The 18,796-nt window shown below is 40.2% G+C and overlaps 1 protein-coding gene across 4 annotated transcripts in view; it reads left to right on the top strand.

Moving 5' to 3' along the window:
- The first annotated feature begins 217 nt into the window (after window positions 1-217).
- LOC122671779 (DNA repair protein recA homolog 2, mitochondrial) overlaps window positions 218-18,796 on the top strand; it is a 32,019-nt gene continuing 13,440 nt past the window's right edge. Inside the window, exons 1-3 of one of the 4 annotated variants that reach the window (XM_043869211.1) lie at window positions 218-425; window positions 5,724-5,780; window positions 8,830-9,035. In XM_043869211.1, coding sequence (XP_043725146.1) covers window positions 5,729-5,780; window positions 8,830-9,035 — 258 coding nt within the window. In that variant the 5' untranslated portion in view covers window positions 218-425; window positions 5,724-5,728. Of the gene's footprint in view, window positions 426-5,723; window positions 5,785-8,817; window positions 9,036-18,796 lie in introns of all 4 variants that reach the window. The other 3 variants (XM_043869210.1, XM_043869209.1, XM_043869208.1) reach the window with 3 other exon arrangements.

The following is an 18,796-nucleotide window of genomic DNA, read 5'->3' as shown; positions in this document are numbered from 1 at the left end:
TTAACAAACGTTGAACAAGTGAGCACTTGACCAACGTGAGACCAACGTGCCAAGCACGACCTTCAATGCCGGGATAATGATATCGCTGTATTGGATCTGACCCGATGGTCTACGTGTCGGATGTGTCTTTTCCGTGCCTGATAGCCCACCAAATAACGGCCTGGATCGGGAACGTGTCATACGTTATAATGTAAAACGGAACACACAGGGAGAAATGGCGGGACTTCCTTGAAAATCGAAAACGAAAACCTAAGTCGCTCTTACAGTCTTTCTTCAAGCTTCAGCTTCAGAGTGACTGACATATCGGCCTCAGAAGACCCCAGCAAATGCTCTATTTTGCTTACTCTGCATTTCCGCAGCTGCTTCGTTTGAATGGACTCGGACGAATATCTTCGATTCCGCTTCTTCGTCAATCCCTCCGACAGGTTTCAATTTTTCCTTACTTATTTTTCTGTTTTATTTTGGTTTTTTCCCCATCTGTGATTCCTTCGTTCGCGGTTGAACATAGTTATTGTACTTTGTAAACTAACGAGGAGAAAGGTTGTATTTCTAGTTTCTTTTTTTTGGATTAAAATTGTCAGGACATAAGAACTTTGATGAAAGAGGGGTTCTTTATAGTCTCCGTCTTCCTCCAATTATCCCGCCCTCAAAATAAGAAACACCCGTTGTTGAAGATTCAGTGAACTCATGGTTACTGGTTTATATGAGCTTCGAAGCATGCACTTCCAACAAAAGACTAGACTGCAAAGAAATTGGGAATGTTGTGTTTCGGAAAGGCCGTTTTACACTATAGGAAAGGGACTAAATGAATAAATACTGAACATGCTTATGCTGTTAAAAAAAAAAAAAATTGATTTAGAATTAGAATTCTTCTACGGGCTGTTATATGACAGAAGCTGGACTTTCATTCTGCAGCTACCCATTATTTTTATGCATGGATTAAAAAAAAAAAAGGGAAAACAAACATTTATCAATCAAATATAATAATGCTTATCGGTATAAATTTTGATTCAGAATAGCCAAACTGTTGATGCAGCTAAAAAATATATAGAATATTTATATTGCCAAAACGATTACAAGATAGCAAGGGTCCAAGATGACCGATTAACTCAAGAGTAAGAGAGGACCTCTTAACTTTGTGGTCGCTTGGGAACTCACTCAACCCAAGAGTGGGACTTTTTCAACCACAAGAGGACTTCAAATTCAAATGGGGACTCACTCACCATAAGAGGTTACATTGGACTCAAATTATTTTTATCTCTTTGTCTATACTTCACACTACAAATTTATATAGGGAAAGGGAGAAATAACCATTGGCGAAGAGTCGTTGAAATATAGTCGTTGGAATATAGATGTTGGAAACGTCTTGGAAAGAGTGCATGAGAGAAAGTGGAGTGGACATTAATTAATTAAATGTTCATCATCATGACTACATCGTTCTCCCCACCTTGAAAGAACTCGTCTTCGAGTTTGTTGCGGCTATCTTCATTGTCCAAGTATCATGATTAAGCTTCTTTAACTCATTCTCTACCTTTGACATGGTGATCAAGATCGGAACTTGCTCTAATACCAAGTTGATGTAGCTCAAAAATAGACTTGAAAATATAGAAGAGTTTTATTACCAAAATAAGAAACCAAGTACAAGATAGCAAGCGTTAGAGAGGACCATTTAACTCAAGGGTTAGAGAGGACCTCTTAACTTTGGGGTCGCTTGGGAACTCACTCAACCCACTGTGGGACTCACTCAACCACAAGAGGACCTCAAACTCAAATATGGACTCACTCACCACAACAGGTTACATTGGACTCAAATTTTCTTCTCTCCCTCTTCTGTACTTCACAATACAAATATGTATAGGGGAAGGGAGAATTAGCAATTGAAATAGAGCTGTGAAATATAACCTAATTTCGCACTGGGTTGAACGAGTCCCTAAGCGGCCTTAGACCTCTCTGACCCTTGAGTTAAGTGGTCCTCTCTAACGCTTGCTATCTTGTACTTGGTTTCTTTTTTTGGCAATAGAAATCTTCTATATTTTTAGTTGAGCTGCATCAACTTGGTGTTAGAGCCGATTCTGATCTTGAGCACCATGTCAGAAGTAGAACATGAATTGAAGAATCTTGATCATGGCACTTGGACAATAAAGATGGCCGTATCAGACTCAAGGACGAGTTCTTTCAAAGCGAGGGAGAATGATGAAGCCATAATGTCAATCGTCTTTAATTTCCAATGGCTATATTTCCAACGACTCTATGTCAATAGTTAGTTCTTCCTTCCCCTATATATATTTGTATTCTGAAGTATAGAAGAGGGAGAGAAGTAGAATTTGAGTACAATGTAACCTATTGTGGTGGGTGAGTCTCATTTGAGTTTGAGGTTCTCTTGTGGTTGAGTGAGCCCCAAGAGACTCCAGAGTTAAGTGGTCCTCTTTGACTCTTGTTATCTTGTACTCAATTTCTTATTTTTGTAATAAAACTCTTATATATTTGCAAGTTTATTTTTGAGCTACATCATTTGTGAACAACAGCCTCAAAGGTGCTAGCTTAATAAAGTCTTTGGGATGTTGTTTCCTGACGCAGTAGAAGATAGGTGGGCTAAATATCGTTCTAGCACAAACGAACCTTGAATCCACAAGTAGAGAAAAGCCGGAAAAATTATTCTATTCAGGATGTAAAACTGGATACAAAGGAGAATTCAAAGCCCTTATATAGAGAGGCTTGCTTACAGAAGAAGAAAACAAAAGTTCGAAATTCAAATTCAAAATCAAATTCGAATTTCAAAACTTTGGCAGGCAGTTTCGCCTTTGAAACATGCGAAAACGGCCAAAAAACGTTTACATCAGCTCCGTAGGCATTGTCCCCTGAAGAGCTCGTCGAGATCCTCGATTTGATATATAATTCGTACTATATTGCTTAATACCTCTGACCAGTTTGGGTGGACTTATGCTGGTCCAACCAGCTCAAGAACTCATCTGAAATCTCCTCTACATCATTTCCAATATCTGGGATTGAATGCTGCGTTCATCTTGTGAGAAATAGGCCTTTTGTGCTGTATGAGTCTCCCTTCTGCTCTCTCTTGTACCCAAGCTAGAACACTGGTGTGATACATCCAGTAAATATATGATATGTTTTATAATTGACCCCCTCTCCCCCCATAAAAGGGCTCTGTTTAATGAATGAGATGATTGTGGGTGGTCCAACAAAGCAAGATAGGAGCCATAGTCGATACAATCCCAATGAAGTCATAGAGTGATGCGATCCCCATAAAAATTATTGGCCTCATCGCATTTTGTTTGGCTAGATCATTGGATACTCATTAGCAGTTTGGTCATCTAGTAGAATTAGGAATCCAAAATGGAAACCAGGTGCCTAATGTGCCTGATTGTGTGAGAAACATTCATGATCCCCCACACTTTGTTTCTCTTATGGGCTTTGGGATTCCCTGAATCACCTTCTCAATTTCATTGTGGTCAAAGCCCTCTTATGAGGAATAGCTCCAAACAAGACTTGAGGGACAGCATCTCTGTTCGTGTAGTATCTATTTTGCCTATCGGCCCGGATAAGTTGGCTGATTCCTCATCCCTGCAGATTCTGAACTTGCCACGGGGTTTCCAAAAGAGTACCCATCAAAATGTGATTTTTCAAAATCTTCAGAAAGAGTTATCTAGAACTGAATAATCATAGTATGGTATGGGGCACTCACTCTCCCCCTCCCCCCCCCCCCCTCAAAAAAAAAATATATATATATATATCTATATATATATATATATAAAATAAAATAAAAAAAATATCAAGGTGAAGTCATAGATGCAATTTAGTGGCCCAAATCTTTAAACAACACATTTATGTTGCATTCGTGCCAAATACATCAAAGAGCATTTATAATACCAGCCTCCTACAATAGTTTGCCCCTTTTGCCAAAGGGGACAAAATGTCAAAACCAACCATTAACTATATTCTTGCATGGAAGTTATCCTACACCTTAAGGATAGGAAAACAGTAGTTAAATGGTAGATCATCCACTACCTCCATCCTGGTCTTCTACTTTTGAAACATGTCGCTAGTTAGTGATTTCTTGTGTAATCTCCCACCCCCTACATTTATCAGGGTCTGTGAGAAGGGTGGATTAATCCATCCCTATGCTTTTCACTTTACTGTGGCTTTGGCTTTCCAAGGAGCATTGAAAAGGATACCAAAGAACCTTTTTTGTGAATCAGTTTTGCTGACACAGGTGGTGATACTGAGCTGTTTCTCATTATAAAGACATGTTTAGATTGTAGTTTTATAACCGGAACTACTGGTCAAACATGGTTTAACTGGAAGTCTGGAACAGACGCTACCCTGTTGATGTAGCCTAGGTGGAATAAGTCTCACTTAGGACCAGGTTGTGTGTTAGGGTTGGCCGAATGGGGCAGATTAGGGTAATAAGGGTAAAATTAGGGTTAGGAATTTGAGTTTGAGTTAGGGTTTTATTGGGTAATGGTATGCAAGTTTTTAGGAGTCTATTAGGATAGGTTTTAATTAGGTTTGGATAGGAAATAAGATTTCAGAATTGTTAGGGTTAGGGTTTTGGGTTTTGGGAATGAAGGGAACAAAGGGATCTAGGGTTTCTAGGGGGAGACAGGCCAAGGGATTCTGGCCGAGTGTCACAGTGGTGGGGGAAAGGGTTCGGTTGAAGTTTGGAGAGGTTTGGATGGTTGGTTAGGGCTGGGCAGAGTTTAGGAGTTTTAGGGCTTAAGGAAGAACTAGGGTTTGCAGGGAAAATAGTAGCAGGTTAGGGTTCAGCAATGGAAATAATAAATCAGATGTCACTCACTGGTTGCAGGTCTGAATGTGCAGAAGCAGCAGCAGCTTGAATACTTGAAGAAGCCTCCTGACCTTCACAGTGCAAGGAGTCGCAGGAGAACCCACCCTTAACCACCTTGAGTCCACAAGGATATAAACTCACAGAAGGAGCAGATGCGGCAGTTCGAGTGCAGCAGTTTCAGATCTGAAATCAGAGAATTTTTGAAGTAGAAGTTGTGGGGGAGCCTCCCACGATTTATCTATTTATAATAAAAAGAGATGGCCAAAAGCCTTACACAAATATGACTTGGAATCCTAGTTCCAAGTCCTAAAACCAGTCCTAATCAGACTAGGACTAGTGACACTAATCTGAAATCTAATTACAACTGAATCACTTGTATTCTAACTAGGAATACAAGTTTCAACAAATAAAATAAATAATAAAAAGAACAACCTATCCCTCTAAAATCGTGGAGGGGATACTAAGCACACTAAAAGACTGTTTTACCCCTACTTAAAGAAAAACAAATTACAGAAAATAGAAGGCTCCAACAAAAATAATAAAACAGCCACTTCATGGTTTCGGCTTCTTCTTCCTAGTGCTTGGATCTGCATCACCTGTTCCCAGCTTTCCAATTAGATCCTCATTTTTAGTGAAAACCTGTGATCAAACTGGAAAGCACAGAACCGGTCCCCTTTTTGGTTCTGGTTTGCTATTTGGTTCTCTTCTTGAAACTTTGGTTTAAACTTTTTATGTTGGACTGGTGCTGTGTCTGAGATGTTGTTGTGCTGGTGCATCTTTTGGCATTTTTCTTCCTTCCTGCTGATCACCTATATTACTATTATACATCTGATTTCTAGCATTTTGCCCCATGGTGGGGTCTTATAAAAAGTGTGTTCGGGTTGGGTGATAAGATTATTTCTTTGAATTGGTCTTTCAGAATGGATGGAGAGATGCTGTGGATTCTGTTGGGATGCATGCACGTTGCATTTGTTCTGTAGGTAACAAGCAGCTTATTATATATTTATGTATGCATTTGCATATTTTCATGATCCTTGCTTAGTTCTACAGGAAAAAGTTATTATTCTGTATCAAGCCACTTGCATTTCTAGAACCTCTAATGAAAATGTGAATAGCTCCAAAACTCAGAACCATAAATAGGATTGAAGGGAAAATTTTTGCTAGCTTTTGAATGCATAAAGCTGTTTAAATACTTGATTTTCAGCACAACTTTTGGTTTATAGAATAAGTTGGCATGGATGTGTTCTGAATGTGTAGTTGTTTCTCCTCAACTGAATTGTGTATGTTTCCTCTGTCTCTTGCCTTGTATCTTTGAAGGCTGTTCCAAATTCTTTACACCAAGATATTGTAGGTCCTCTAATTACTAATAATCATTGTGAAGGTTTTATTACTTACTAAGAATGTAAGGAATATTTATGAATAATGATTTCCGTAGCTCTTCTGTGTGTAAATTACTCTTTCTTTGACAGCCTTAATGAGTTTATAGGAATGTTTTAGGTTATCCTCCAGACAAGGGAAAAAATCTATTAGGCTGGTGTACTAATAAAGATATGTTAGTTTGATAAGCTACCCTCATAAGGGACAAAGAAAGAAAATTTAAGCTAGACAACATTGGGGGGTGGGGTGGTGGTGGATTAGAGTGACATAGCATCATTTTATTTTCCGATTCTAGCTTGACTGGTGTTTATGGTTCTATTAGATTTTGTTAGGACATTTGACTCTTATTCAGATAACTTAGAATCCTTGTTCAGTTTTTATTTACGTGAACACCATATTTTGACTGGATTGTAATATAATTATATTACAATGTTAATAAAATGTGATTTTGGTAGATAATTTATCAAAATTTGGTGTTTGTTCTGTGGGATATGGGTTTGTTAGGTAAGTTTGGATTAACTACATTGCTCATTCCCCATATGGGAGTCCATTTGTTCAGGACTTTGTCATAGGAAATGAGATTAAGTGGTGGTGGTTGTCTAAGAAACTAATGAACCTTCGCTACTTCAACCAACGCTGTATAAAGAATTAAGACCCATTGAAACAGGTCAAATTGTTGTAAGAACTGTACTTTTATCTTTTGTGATACTCAAAATTCATATGAAAGTTACAACATTTATAGCAACTTTTGTATTCCCGAAATTCCTACAAATTTGAGAATCAGAGATTCATCAGTAGATCAAGTTATTATGGCCCCTGCTGTAACCACTGTCGCACCTTCTGGGTGGAGCTTCTTGTAGTTTTCTGCTCTTTGGATGTTGTTTTCCCATTTCACTTCTTGTATTCTATATTGGTCTTCTATTGTGCAGTTCTAACTTATTTGGATCTCTCTTTCTCTCTCTCCCTCACTCTCACCCTTCTCTCTTTTTATGTTTCTCCCTGAAGTGGAAAATAAATACATGGATTGTTTGGTAATATAGACACGTGTGTCAGTTTCTTTCATTCATTGTCATGGCCATAAAGTTAAAGGTGCTCCTTGATACACAGGTTTTTTTTATTAGCATATGGGATATCTGCTGATGTTATTGTAAAATTGTTATACATAGACTCAAGAAGCAGAAGATATAAAGCAAAGTCGACCTCGAACCAGGGAAACCAGCGGAAGATCGGTTGCAGCAGGATCGATACAAGAAAAGGAATAACTTTAAATAACTCAAACTGATGTAGATAAGTCACTTAAGGCTTATTTTAGTGGAAATAAGCTTTGGGTTGGGTTATATATGTGTTGGGCTTTTGATCCCATGGGTTTATTTTGTAATTGGCCAATTTAATGGGCCTAAAATATGGGTAGAAAATAGGAAAACGGGATTTACTTCTTTAGTTTAGTTAGAGTCCTATTTTGAGTTTGTTTTCTTTATTATTTCACTTTCTTAGTCAATTTAGGTTACCTTATTAGTTAAGGATAGGGTTAGGCCTTTCCTTTTTAGTATCTATGTCTATTTTTGAGTCTTCCATATAAGTTTGTAAGGGAGGCCAGCATGGTACACGAATTTGATTAATGAAATATTGGCTTTAGGTTTTGTGAAAATCCTGAGATAGGTTGGGTGAGATGCCCAGACTGAGATAGCCATTCCCTTCCCCAACAGGGTAATTTGGGTATTATGTTTTATTTGTTTCTTTCTTATTTCCCTATTGTGCCCTTTAAGTGAATATATATTGAATGAAGTGGGAGCTCCAACACTATGTGGAATACTCCCAAGGGTTACACAAACATATTGGTTCTCACTGCTCTTCTTCTTCTTCTCGTCTCTTCTCTTTATTAGTTACTCACCTATAGATGTGTGTTTATGTGGTTAATTCCTTATATTTTAGATGCATACCATGAATCTTTTTGAAATTATGGGTAATCAATGTAACATATATCTAAGTTGCACTTTTCAATTAGCAATAGAACAGCAGAAGGGATGATACTCAAACGAAAATAAGATAACTTCCTCATGTATGCATGAACCATTATAGATCAGTGCTTGCTGTGGTGTCAGTTCCAAGCCTGGATAAAGGAGGTGGGTGCTTTGGGTTAGCAGCAGCCCTTCAAAAACACTTGGCCACACTTTTTAAATATGTATCTTAAAAATTCAATCTCTTGACCTGAGTGAAGGGGTGAAACATTTTTCATCTAGCTGAACTTGTTGGAATAAGGTTTTAGTTTGAGTAATTTGTACATAGGTTGAAAGAAATAGTCATGCATTTTATGCCATTTTTGGTGAAGTACCATTAATACTTGTTTGCATTGAAAGAATGAGACATAACAGCCGACATGCCATTCTGGTGCAATCTATTCTTTGCTTTCACTGCTGAAATGTCCATGTTAAAGGCATGTAAATGTTCTGAGACTTGTTTGCTTGACAGGTTATTTCTTATCCTGGAATCAATTTAAGTGATTTCTGATGGAAGTTGCCTATCCTCGAAATAATTTGAGAAATTTCTGATGGAAGTGTTTTCTTCCTGCTTGTTTACAATAAGTGAATGTAAATGATTCGGTTTAATAGTCAAATAAAACATTTGTTTGTTTTCAGCTGACGTGCCAGATTATGAATGTGATAAATTCCACGATGATGTCAAAGCTGTGGAGAAAGATGCTGCACTGCGACTGGCACTCTCTCGGTTAGCTGCTGATTTTGGTAGAGAATCTATGTTATCATTGGAGAGTTTTTTCCGTTCACGATATGCCCGTGTTATACCTACCGGTTCTTTAAAGCTTGATCTGGCTCTTGGGATTGGAGGATTACCAAAGGTGATTTTCCGAAGATTGCTGTGCATCTAGTAGTGATAGAGCTATAACAAATTCATGTTGCACTTATTCCTTTTATTTTCTTATTATTCATCTTTATTTTAATGTTTGTTTTGATATTCCAGTCGTCTGCTTTTCCGAGGATACTGCTTCTCTCATACTAGCGGAGTGTGCCTGCTGATAACATTTAAGTTGTGGTCACCAAGATTGTCCTCAATGTGTTCAGTGATCAGTTTTGTTTGATTAGATTACAATATTCCTGTGAATGAGTTGCACTCTGTTTAACTGTTTGATTTAATTCCTTCAGTTCATTGTAACTTTATTGGAATGAAGCCCGTGGTACTTATTATACCTGTAGATATTTTTGTTCTACTTCTACGTGCGTGGGTGGGGTGCATGTTTAGAAAGAAATATATTTATTAACAGGAAATCAAACATCACAAGGACTGTCAACCTAACATAAAGATGGGTGTTTTATTTATTTATGGTGAAAATTTTCAAGTTTATCTGCACAAGAATTTCCTTGTATGAGACATGACATCCCTGCATCAATTTGAAGTTAGGATGTACTGCTAGATTTCCCTTTGATGTTATTTTTCAGTGGTTTAAAATTTGACTTATCTTTGTCGCAATATGCCAACATATTTCCACAGACTGGCAACAAATGCCATCAGAATATAGCTATTGAATTAATTATTTCCATTGAAATATTGACATAACTTGTAACATTTCAGTTATGTTGACCAAAATTTTACTTGAGTCATATAATTCAATATAAAATCATATGTGAACTGCAACACCGGAAGTGTTATTGTTGTTATTGTCCCCCAACCCCCGAGCCTTGGTGGGGATAAGTCGAGAAGATTTATTGATAGAACTATGTAGTCTATATTGTACAGGCCCAAGTTAGGCTATACTTTTTTTTTATTTTTTTTATTTTTTAAACCCGAACCTTCTCTGGGACCCGGGCCAGCCCCTGGAAATTTATTAAGATTCATAACGAATAAAAAATACAAGGGGGGAAATAACGCCTTACCCCGACCCAAGCTAGCTCAACTCTCTACTCTCCGCTGTACCCAAGCCCCCAAAAAAATGGCATAAAACCTTTACACTTTACACTATTTTCGCAGGACCGGCAAACCCGCTCTGTCTTCCCGAATGATTTGCTGGAGCTCCCCTGACAGCTGACCTCCAACCTGGAACATGATTGAAGAGCCAGAGTCACAAGCAAGATTCGCCAAGTTAGGCTTTACTTAAAAGACTGAAAAGCTACATAAAAGAAGTTTTCCCAGTAGATCTAATCTGAGAAACAGCCACTTACCATTTACAGATAGAAGTCAAAACTATTATAATCTTCTTTGCCTTTCATAGCCACCGGATAGATTGGTTCTGCAAGGTTCTCAAATACTTGCGATTGCTTTCATGAATTAAATCCTAAGCAATTAATGCCATATGAAACTAGAGTTTCTTATATCTCCTCTCAACCTGTGGACCTTTCCAGCTCCAAAGAATTGAAGGAAAGGATTTAGGCATCACCAAGTTCATAGTGATCTCGAGAGACAGTGGACCACTAAGTGGGATACAGATCCTTCTGGGATTTAGTATTGTCAGACCTTTAAATGATGCATTGTTATTTTAGCAGAACAGTTTAGGATGCAATGCTTGAATGATGAATGTGATCATCAAGCCCTTTTATTTATAACATTCAAAGAATGGACAAAATTACAAATAAACCCCCCTCATAACCGACTCTACTAGCTATGGGGGAAAAAAAAGCCTGAAATACCCTTTTTGGTTACATAACTCAACACTCCCCCTCAAGTTGGTGCATAGATATCACACATGCCCAACTTGACTAAATTAGGATGAAACATTTTTCCACTTAGTCCTCTGGTGAAGACATTAGCAAGCTGATCACTTGACTTCACAAAAGGTATACAAATCTGTCCACTTTCTAACTTCTCCTTGATGAAGTGTCTGTCAATCTCCACGTGTTTGGTACGGTCATGTTGCACTGGATTGTGGGCATTGCTAATTGCTGCTTTGTTGTCACAGTACAACATCATTGGACGATGAACATAACTACTAAGGTCTTGAAGTAAACTTTGAAGCCATAATTGCTCTCATATTCCTTGGCCCATAGCACGGAACTCTGCTTTAGCACTGGGTCTTGCCACAACATTCTGTTTCTTACTACGCCATGTGACAAGATTACCTCCTACAAATGTACAATAACCTGAAGTAGATTTCCGATTAGGATTACCACTCCAATCAGTGTCAGTGTAGGACTCAATACAAAGATGATCATGTGGAGACAAGAGAATCCCTTTTCCTAGAGTTGACTTCAAGTAATGGAAAATACGAAGAACAACCATATGAGTAGAGTGGGGATCATGCATGAACTAACTGACCAAACTTACTACAAATGCAATGTCTAGTCTAGTGTGGGAGAGAGAGATCAATTTTTCCACCAACCGTTGATAACGTCCCTTATCAACAGGATCACCATCTTTCTCTTTCAGACGAGTATTAGCTTTCAAAGAAGTATCACAAGGGTGACACCCTAACAAAACAATCTCTGAGAGTAGGTCCAAAACATATTTCCTTTGGGAGAGAAAAATGCCTTTGGAAGAATGGGCAACTTCAATCCCAAGGAAGTACTTTAGCTGTCCTAGATCTTTTATTTCAAATTCTTGTCCCAGGAAAATCTTCTGGTGAGAAACCTCATCAGCATCATTACCGGTCACAACTATGTCATCGACATAAACTATAAGAAGGGTGATCTAATTTCCCGACGCTTGATGAACAAGGTGTGATCAAAATACTCTATTTGTACCCTACAGAGATCATGGCTTTATGGAACCTGCAAAACCAAGCCCAAGGGGATTGCTTCAGCCAATATAATGCCCGCTTCAGTCTGGAAACCTTCCCATGAGTCTTGTCACATGAAAAATCTGGAGGAATCTCCATATAAAATTCCTCTTTAAGCTCTCCATGAAGAAATGCATTTTTTACATCCAATTGTTGCAAATTCCAACCCAGATTGATAGCATATGACAATAAATTACCCGAACACTATTCAACTTTGCAACTGTGGCAAAAGTCTTCTGGAAGTCGATCCCATAGGTTTGAGTAAACCCCTTGGCCATAAGCCTTGCCTTGTATCTATCTACTGACCCATCCATCTTCTGCTTGGCTACAAATACCCATTTACAGCCGATTGGTTTCTTGCTCGGAGGAAGAACCACTAACTCCCACGTCTCATTTTTGGATAAGGCTTTCATCTCTTCCATCATGGCTCCTTTCCACTTTGGATCTGCAATGGCCTCCTGTCACTTCCGTGGAATATAAATGGAGGAAAGAGAAGACAGAAAGGCACGATAGGAAGAAGACAAGGAATCGTAGGAAACAACATTGGAAATGGGATGTTGGGTAAAGGACCTAATGCCTTTACGAACAACAATAGGTAATTCATGAGAAGGATCCTTATCAGATGGAGTAGCAGGCTTTGGATCAAGATATGACGATTAGAGAAGAGGTACAGTGTGATGGTAGTCTCAACTTGCTCGTTGTGCTTAGGGATTCGGGTATAGACTTTATCAACAGGAACCTGATTCATAGATCTACGAACCAATTGCTCCCCCTAAACAAGAACAGAACTAGAGGCTGGAGCAGGGGTTGGAAGAGATGGCTCCCCTTGAATAGGAACCGGTAGTATAGCAAGCACATCTTCAAAACCTGAATCATGCTCCCCCTGAAAATGTGGAGGTGGCTGAGAATATTACCCTAGGAATTCATGGAAGACAATGTCCATAGTGACCAAAGTACACCGAGTAGGAGGGTGATAACACTTATATCCTTTTTGGGTAGCTGAGTAGCCCAAAAAGTTACATCGAATGTCATGAGGATCAAGCTTGCCATGAGGATGATGGTTGCGAGCATAACAAACACATCCGAATATTTTTGGTGGAACAACAAAAGAAGAACCACCCTGGAGAATGCCTGTAAGTGCACGACCATCAAGAACACGGGTAGGCATGCAGTTTATTAGGTAGGCAGTGGTAAGGACAACATCACTCCAGTATTGAGAAGGAACCTACTGTGCAAACATAATGGCTTGAGCAACCTCTAAGAGATGACGATTCTTTCTTTCAGCCACTCCATTCTAGGCAAGAGTGTCGATACAACTGGTTTGATGAAGTATCCCATTATCAGTCAAATAAGTTTGGAACTGATCCTCCATGTATTCTCTGCCATTGTCACTACGCAGAATTTTTAGAGTTGCATTGAATTGGGTTTGAACCATACGGTGAAAGAGCTGAAACATCGAAAAACCTCACTCTTATGTTGCATCATGTATACCCAGGTGGTACGAGTATAACAATCTATAAAAGTAATAAACCATCTATGACCAGAAATGGAAGCATGAAGGGCAGGGCCCCACACATTAGTATGAACTAAAGTAAAAGGAGAAACACTTCTTTTATTTAAAGGAAAATAACTGGAACGAGTCTGTTTGGCCAAAACATAAGCCTCACTTAAAAACTCATCCGATTTACAATCTTTGACTAACTAAGGAAATAAAAAAGCTAAAGTTCGAAGAGGATGGCCAAGTCGACAATGCCATAGGTGGAGATCAAGAGACGTGGCTGAGTGTAATTGATGAGCTGGAGATGATGCTGGCGGAAGAGAAGTCTAACCCGTGTCGAGTAAGTAGAGACCACCATGTACCTTACCACCCCCAATCGTCGTCCCTTTTACCGGATCTTGTATGACACAATGACAAGGAAAAAGATTATTTTGCAGTTTAAATTTTTGGTAAGATTGAAAGAAGATTAGTAGAAAAAGAGGGAACATGCAAAACGGAAGATAATGTAAGGGTAGGAGAGCAACGAATGGAACCCTTTCCAGATATAGGAGAAAGGGAATAATTAGCCACACAAACAGTGTCTTTTCCGGTAGAGGGAGAATACTGGTGAAAAATATGTGAAGAACCAGTCATGTGGTTAGTAGCACTGGAGTCTATAATCCAGGGACTGGAGACAGTCGATGCACAATGACTACCGACTGGAATACCTAGAGCAAAGTGAGAACCAGAAGGAGCAGCAGGTGCAAATGCCGGAGCAGGTGAAGCTGAAGAGGCCTTGAGCATGCGATTGAAAGCTAGAAGTTCATCCAGAGTGAGACCAATGTCTGTGGAAGGGACAACAACAGTAGTTTCAGTGTGATTAGCCTTGGACTTGGACTTCCCACAACCACGTTTCGCCTCAAGGTCAGCAGGTTTCCCATGTAATTTCCAGCAGGTAGCCTTAGTGTGATAGAGTTTGTTGTAGTGTTCACATTTTACAGGCTCCTTGGAGGCAGCATTGCCATCGGGTATGGTAATGGGAGTAGGGCTGGAACCAGCTTGTAAGGCAGATCTCTCAACTGTAGAGGTGTGCAACATAGCATCCCTACGAGTCTCCTCAGTATGAACCAAAGCAAAGGACTGCTTTAATGTAGGGAAAGGAGATCGGCTAAGCACTTGCACATGAATAGGATCATATTCAACATTCAGGCCTGCCAAGAAGTCATAGACACAAATTTTGTCCAAGTGTTTGCGATAGGCAGCAATATCAGCTGCAGTGGAAGGCTGGAAATCTGAGTAGTGATCCAATTGCTGCCATAAACTCTTTAGGGCAGCATAGTATTTAGAGACTGATAATTCCTTCTGTGTCATGAACTTTCTTTCGAATCTCATACACCTGAGCATCATTCCCTACCTGCCCATAAGTCTCCTTGGCAACACTCCATATTTGATGGGCTGTATCCAATAATAAGTTGTTGCTGGAGAGGTCAGGTTGCATAGAGTGCAGCAAATAGGACATCACCATAGCATCGTTGGAAACCCATCGTTCCTCAAGAGGACCAGTTTCGACTGGCTTTGTGTCATTGTCAATAACATGTCCAGTAAGTCCTTGACCAGCAATGGTCAAATAGGTAGATTTGGACCACATTAAGTAGTTTGTTCCATCGAGTTTAATAGAGCAGCAAAAGGTAAATACTCAGTCCTTGTGTGTCCGTCAATCCCAGAAGTAGCAGTAGTAAGATCTGAACCTGACATACTTCCAAACACCAATCAACAGAACCAGCAAAGGATGGATAACTCAACAGAATCAGCAAGGTGTCGATGCAGCCAGCCAAAGAAGAACCAGAAAAGGAGATCGATATTTGGAGAAATCAATCCAAGAAGAAGAAAACTTGAATTTTTCAAAAAAACTCAGTAGATGTGGCTGATATTAGGGTCGAGTGCTCCTCTGGTATGGATAAACTCCCCTAAAAAAATCAGCAAGAGATGACAACCCTAACCCTAAAATCGATAAATGTCAGGGTTTTAGAAAACCCTGAAAGTTGAGATTAATGTAGGGTAGGGGGCTTCAATTGTAACGACCCAGCTCCTCTATTGGCATGATATTGTCCTCTCTGGCCCATTGGGTCTCAAGGTTTTAAAACGCGACGCGTCATGTCATGCAGAGGAGGCTACTTTTTATCAATAGCTCAGGATCTCCCTCCCTAGCCAATGTGGGACTAAGTTTGCACCCCCTCACCGATCTTCCAAACCCCCTGGTACTCAGCCGTGTCTTGGTGGGGACACATCAACGATCTCCCAGGCGGGCCGGTACTAGGCCCATATTCTTGGGGCATTACAATTTCCCCTCTTACAGGCACAGTGTCCCCGCTGTGGCCCCACCATCAGTGTCGGGAGTTTGCTCTGATACCACTGTAACGACCCAGCCCCTCTATTGGTATGATATTGTCCTCTCTGGCCCATTGGGCCTCAAGGCTTTAAAACGCGTCATGTCATGTAGAGGAGGCTACTCTTTATCAGTAGCTCAGGATCTCCCTCCTTAGCCGATGTGGGACTAAATTTGCACCCCCTCACCGATCTTCCAAACCCCCTAGTACTCAGTCATGTCTTGGTGGGGACACCTCAACGATCTCCTAGGCGGGCGCCCTATTCTTGGGGCGTTACATGAATTGTTGATGATGACTTGTGATAGATGCTGTCCAAGGCTGCCAGAAAGGATCTCCAATATGCACAATCAATCTCCAGTGGTAATTGAGAGTTGGTCTTCAAGAAAGAGGAATCTCCAAAAATCGCAGAAGAGAGGGAAGCAGCACCTATCGCAGAAAGCTTCTTTATATCATTAATTGATGAGGTAAGATGGAGGGCAGCAACTAGATCATTCGATCACCTCCGTAGTGCTGCCCTTTAATAAGGATGGAAAAACAGAAAAAAAAGTGAAGGGGAGAGAGAGAGAGCGAGAGAGAGAGAGAGAGAGAGAGAAGGAAAAACGATGGGGGTGGGTTTTCTGAAATCCACACCTAGAACAGATTAGTTAGCTCTGATACCATGTTTGCAGAACAGTTTAGGATGCACTGCTTCAAAGAATGGACAGAATTACAAATAAACCCCCCTCATGGCCGACTCTACTACCTATGGGGGGAAAAAGCCCAAAATACCCTTTCGGTTACATAACTCAACAGCTATCTAAACGGCTCTGGAGATTCAGCAATGAATGTAACAGCTTCTGGAGAAGGGTGTGATTAGTACCGAATATGGAAAATTAAATAAATGGTATTCCTGGAAATGAGAAATTCTTATGGATCAAATGACATGTTTAAGCAGCACATCATGTTGGTGATCATAGATCCATTTCTTTTTGCAATGATGCTTGGTGTTTGGATACCCTCCTTAGGATGGCTTTCCCCTGTATTTTTTATATAGCCAAATTAAAACATGCTTGGGTTGCTGATAATATGACTAGATCAATGGAGCCCTTTGCCTTTGATCCCCTTCTTTACATAGAATCTCAATGATTGGGAAATTTCTCAAATGATTCCCACTAAAATTCGATTCTTCATGGGACTGCTGCTAAAGACAGTATTCTTAGTGTGGATCATCTCACCCTGCCAAATATTTGCTTCTCTTTGAATGCAGCTGGGTCAGTGCAGACCTTTTGATTTACTGCCCTTTCCCTTTTGAGGTTTGGAGTAATTTGTTTCAAGGAACGAGAATGGATTGGGTAAGGCCAGCTTCTTTTCATCACCCATGGCGTTGGAAAAGTCAGAGAATGTCACCAAGAAGAAATAAAATCTGGTCTTCAATAGCAGGCGGGGTTTGTTGAAGTATATCGCTGGAAAGGAAAGAAGGGCATTTAATTAAGGTTCTAAATCTCGGTTTCGAGGCCGGTTTCGACCAGCCAGCCACCAGGAAACCAAAATTTCACCAGGTCGAAATCTGGTACTTTTTTCCCAGCCAACTCAATACCATGGTTTCGAGGGTCAAATAGTTTTTTTTTGCACTGGTTTTTTCTGTGCAGCTTATTTTTGACATTTTAAACATAATCCATTAAAGAGTTTCACCAAAAAAAATTGTAGTTGTGGACTGGTTTTTACCCAAGTGTACTAGTGATCTTGTATAGTGCACACTAGCCTTATTATGGACACTAAGTCAACATATAGGTAAACTATTGGAAATGTAAATAATCCATTTTAACAATCAAAACATACAAAAGAATTGTTAAATAAGCACAAATGATGGATGATACAACACTCACCACTCAATTCCATGAGGAGTTTCTTGGTGGGTCCAATCCACGAGATGTGTACCACTGAAGATGTCGTAGCCATTCCTCAGAATGCAACACATATGTATCCCATGACATGTTTTGGGCACAATTGTTCTGATAGTCCAATACTGCCCATCTATAAGCCCCATAATCAACTTGTCCGAGATATCTCAATCTAAGGAAGGGCTCACCGAGACTGTAAGAAGGTAGAGCCGACACACATAGTTGGGCTGGATACTCGAAGACGCTATCGACAAAAGATGACCTAGTACCTGACCCATCCCCATATCCAAATGAAGTAGAAGATGCACAATGGACACTATCATATCCAAATGAATCAGAAGATCCGCAATGACCACCACCATATCCAAATGAACCAGTGCTCTCGAAGGATGGTCCACCAGCATATCCACCATACGGTCTATACCCAACATGTGATGCTGATCCGATGCTCTCAAAGCCACTATCCCCATGATGCGCTGGACTGGAACTCTTCTACGAAGGATGGCGTGCGCCAATGCCTAGATCCTCTACTATCCCCCAAACTCATGGCTTCCATTGTGCCAGACAAGCTTGATATATCTATGACCTATCTCAGCTGCCTCCTCAGTAGGTGTAAACCGCTACGAGGACCTCGAGTGTAGCCTCTCCCGATACATTCACCATGATCCTCATCTTTCGTGGCATGAGTGAATTGAGTCTTCCCTGTGAATCTTTGTGGCTCTGGCTCTAGCTCCGGCTCCGGCTCCTGAATCATTTGGTCTTCCTCCTTGCGTAAGGCTGCTAATCTATCAACATCATCATACAACCACCACCGCCACCCTCATGGCCCTGTGTTGGGGAAGGTGTGTGAATGGCGTCCAAGAAACGCGACCACTCCTCATCTCATCAGCTCCACTACTACTAGGGTGGGCCTCAAATGGACTTGGGGTCTTTGAGTGAATTCTACCCTCTGTTGCCATTACTCCTCCACATCATCACCCATCTATGAAGTTATCTCACTGTTGGGCCGCCCCCAACCTCATCTAACAAAGTCTCACCTCGATACCTGACCCACTCATAAAGGGGATCCTTCTCATCTTCATCCAACTAGAAGATTTCGGCCAACTCGATTGGGCTTATATAATTCTCCATGCCAAGGCGTATGTGCTC

Source organism: Telopea speciosissima, chromosome 8, assembly GCF_018873765.1.
Source record: "Telopea speciosissima isolate NSW1024214 ecotype Mountain lineage chromosome 8, Tspe_v1, whole genome shotgun sequence".
Taxonomy (NCBI): Eukaryota; Viridiplantae; Streptophyta; class Magnoliopsida; order Proteales; family Proteaceae; genus Telopea; species Telopea speciosissima.
The sequence above is the reverse complement of the archived record's forward strand: the minus strand, read 5'-3'. Positions and strand labels throughout refer to the sequence as shown.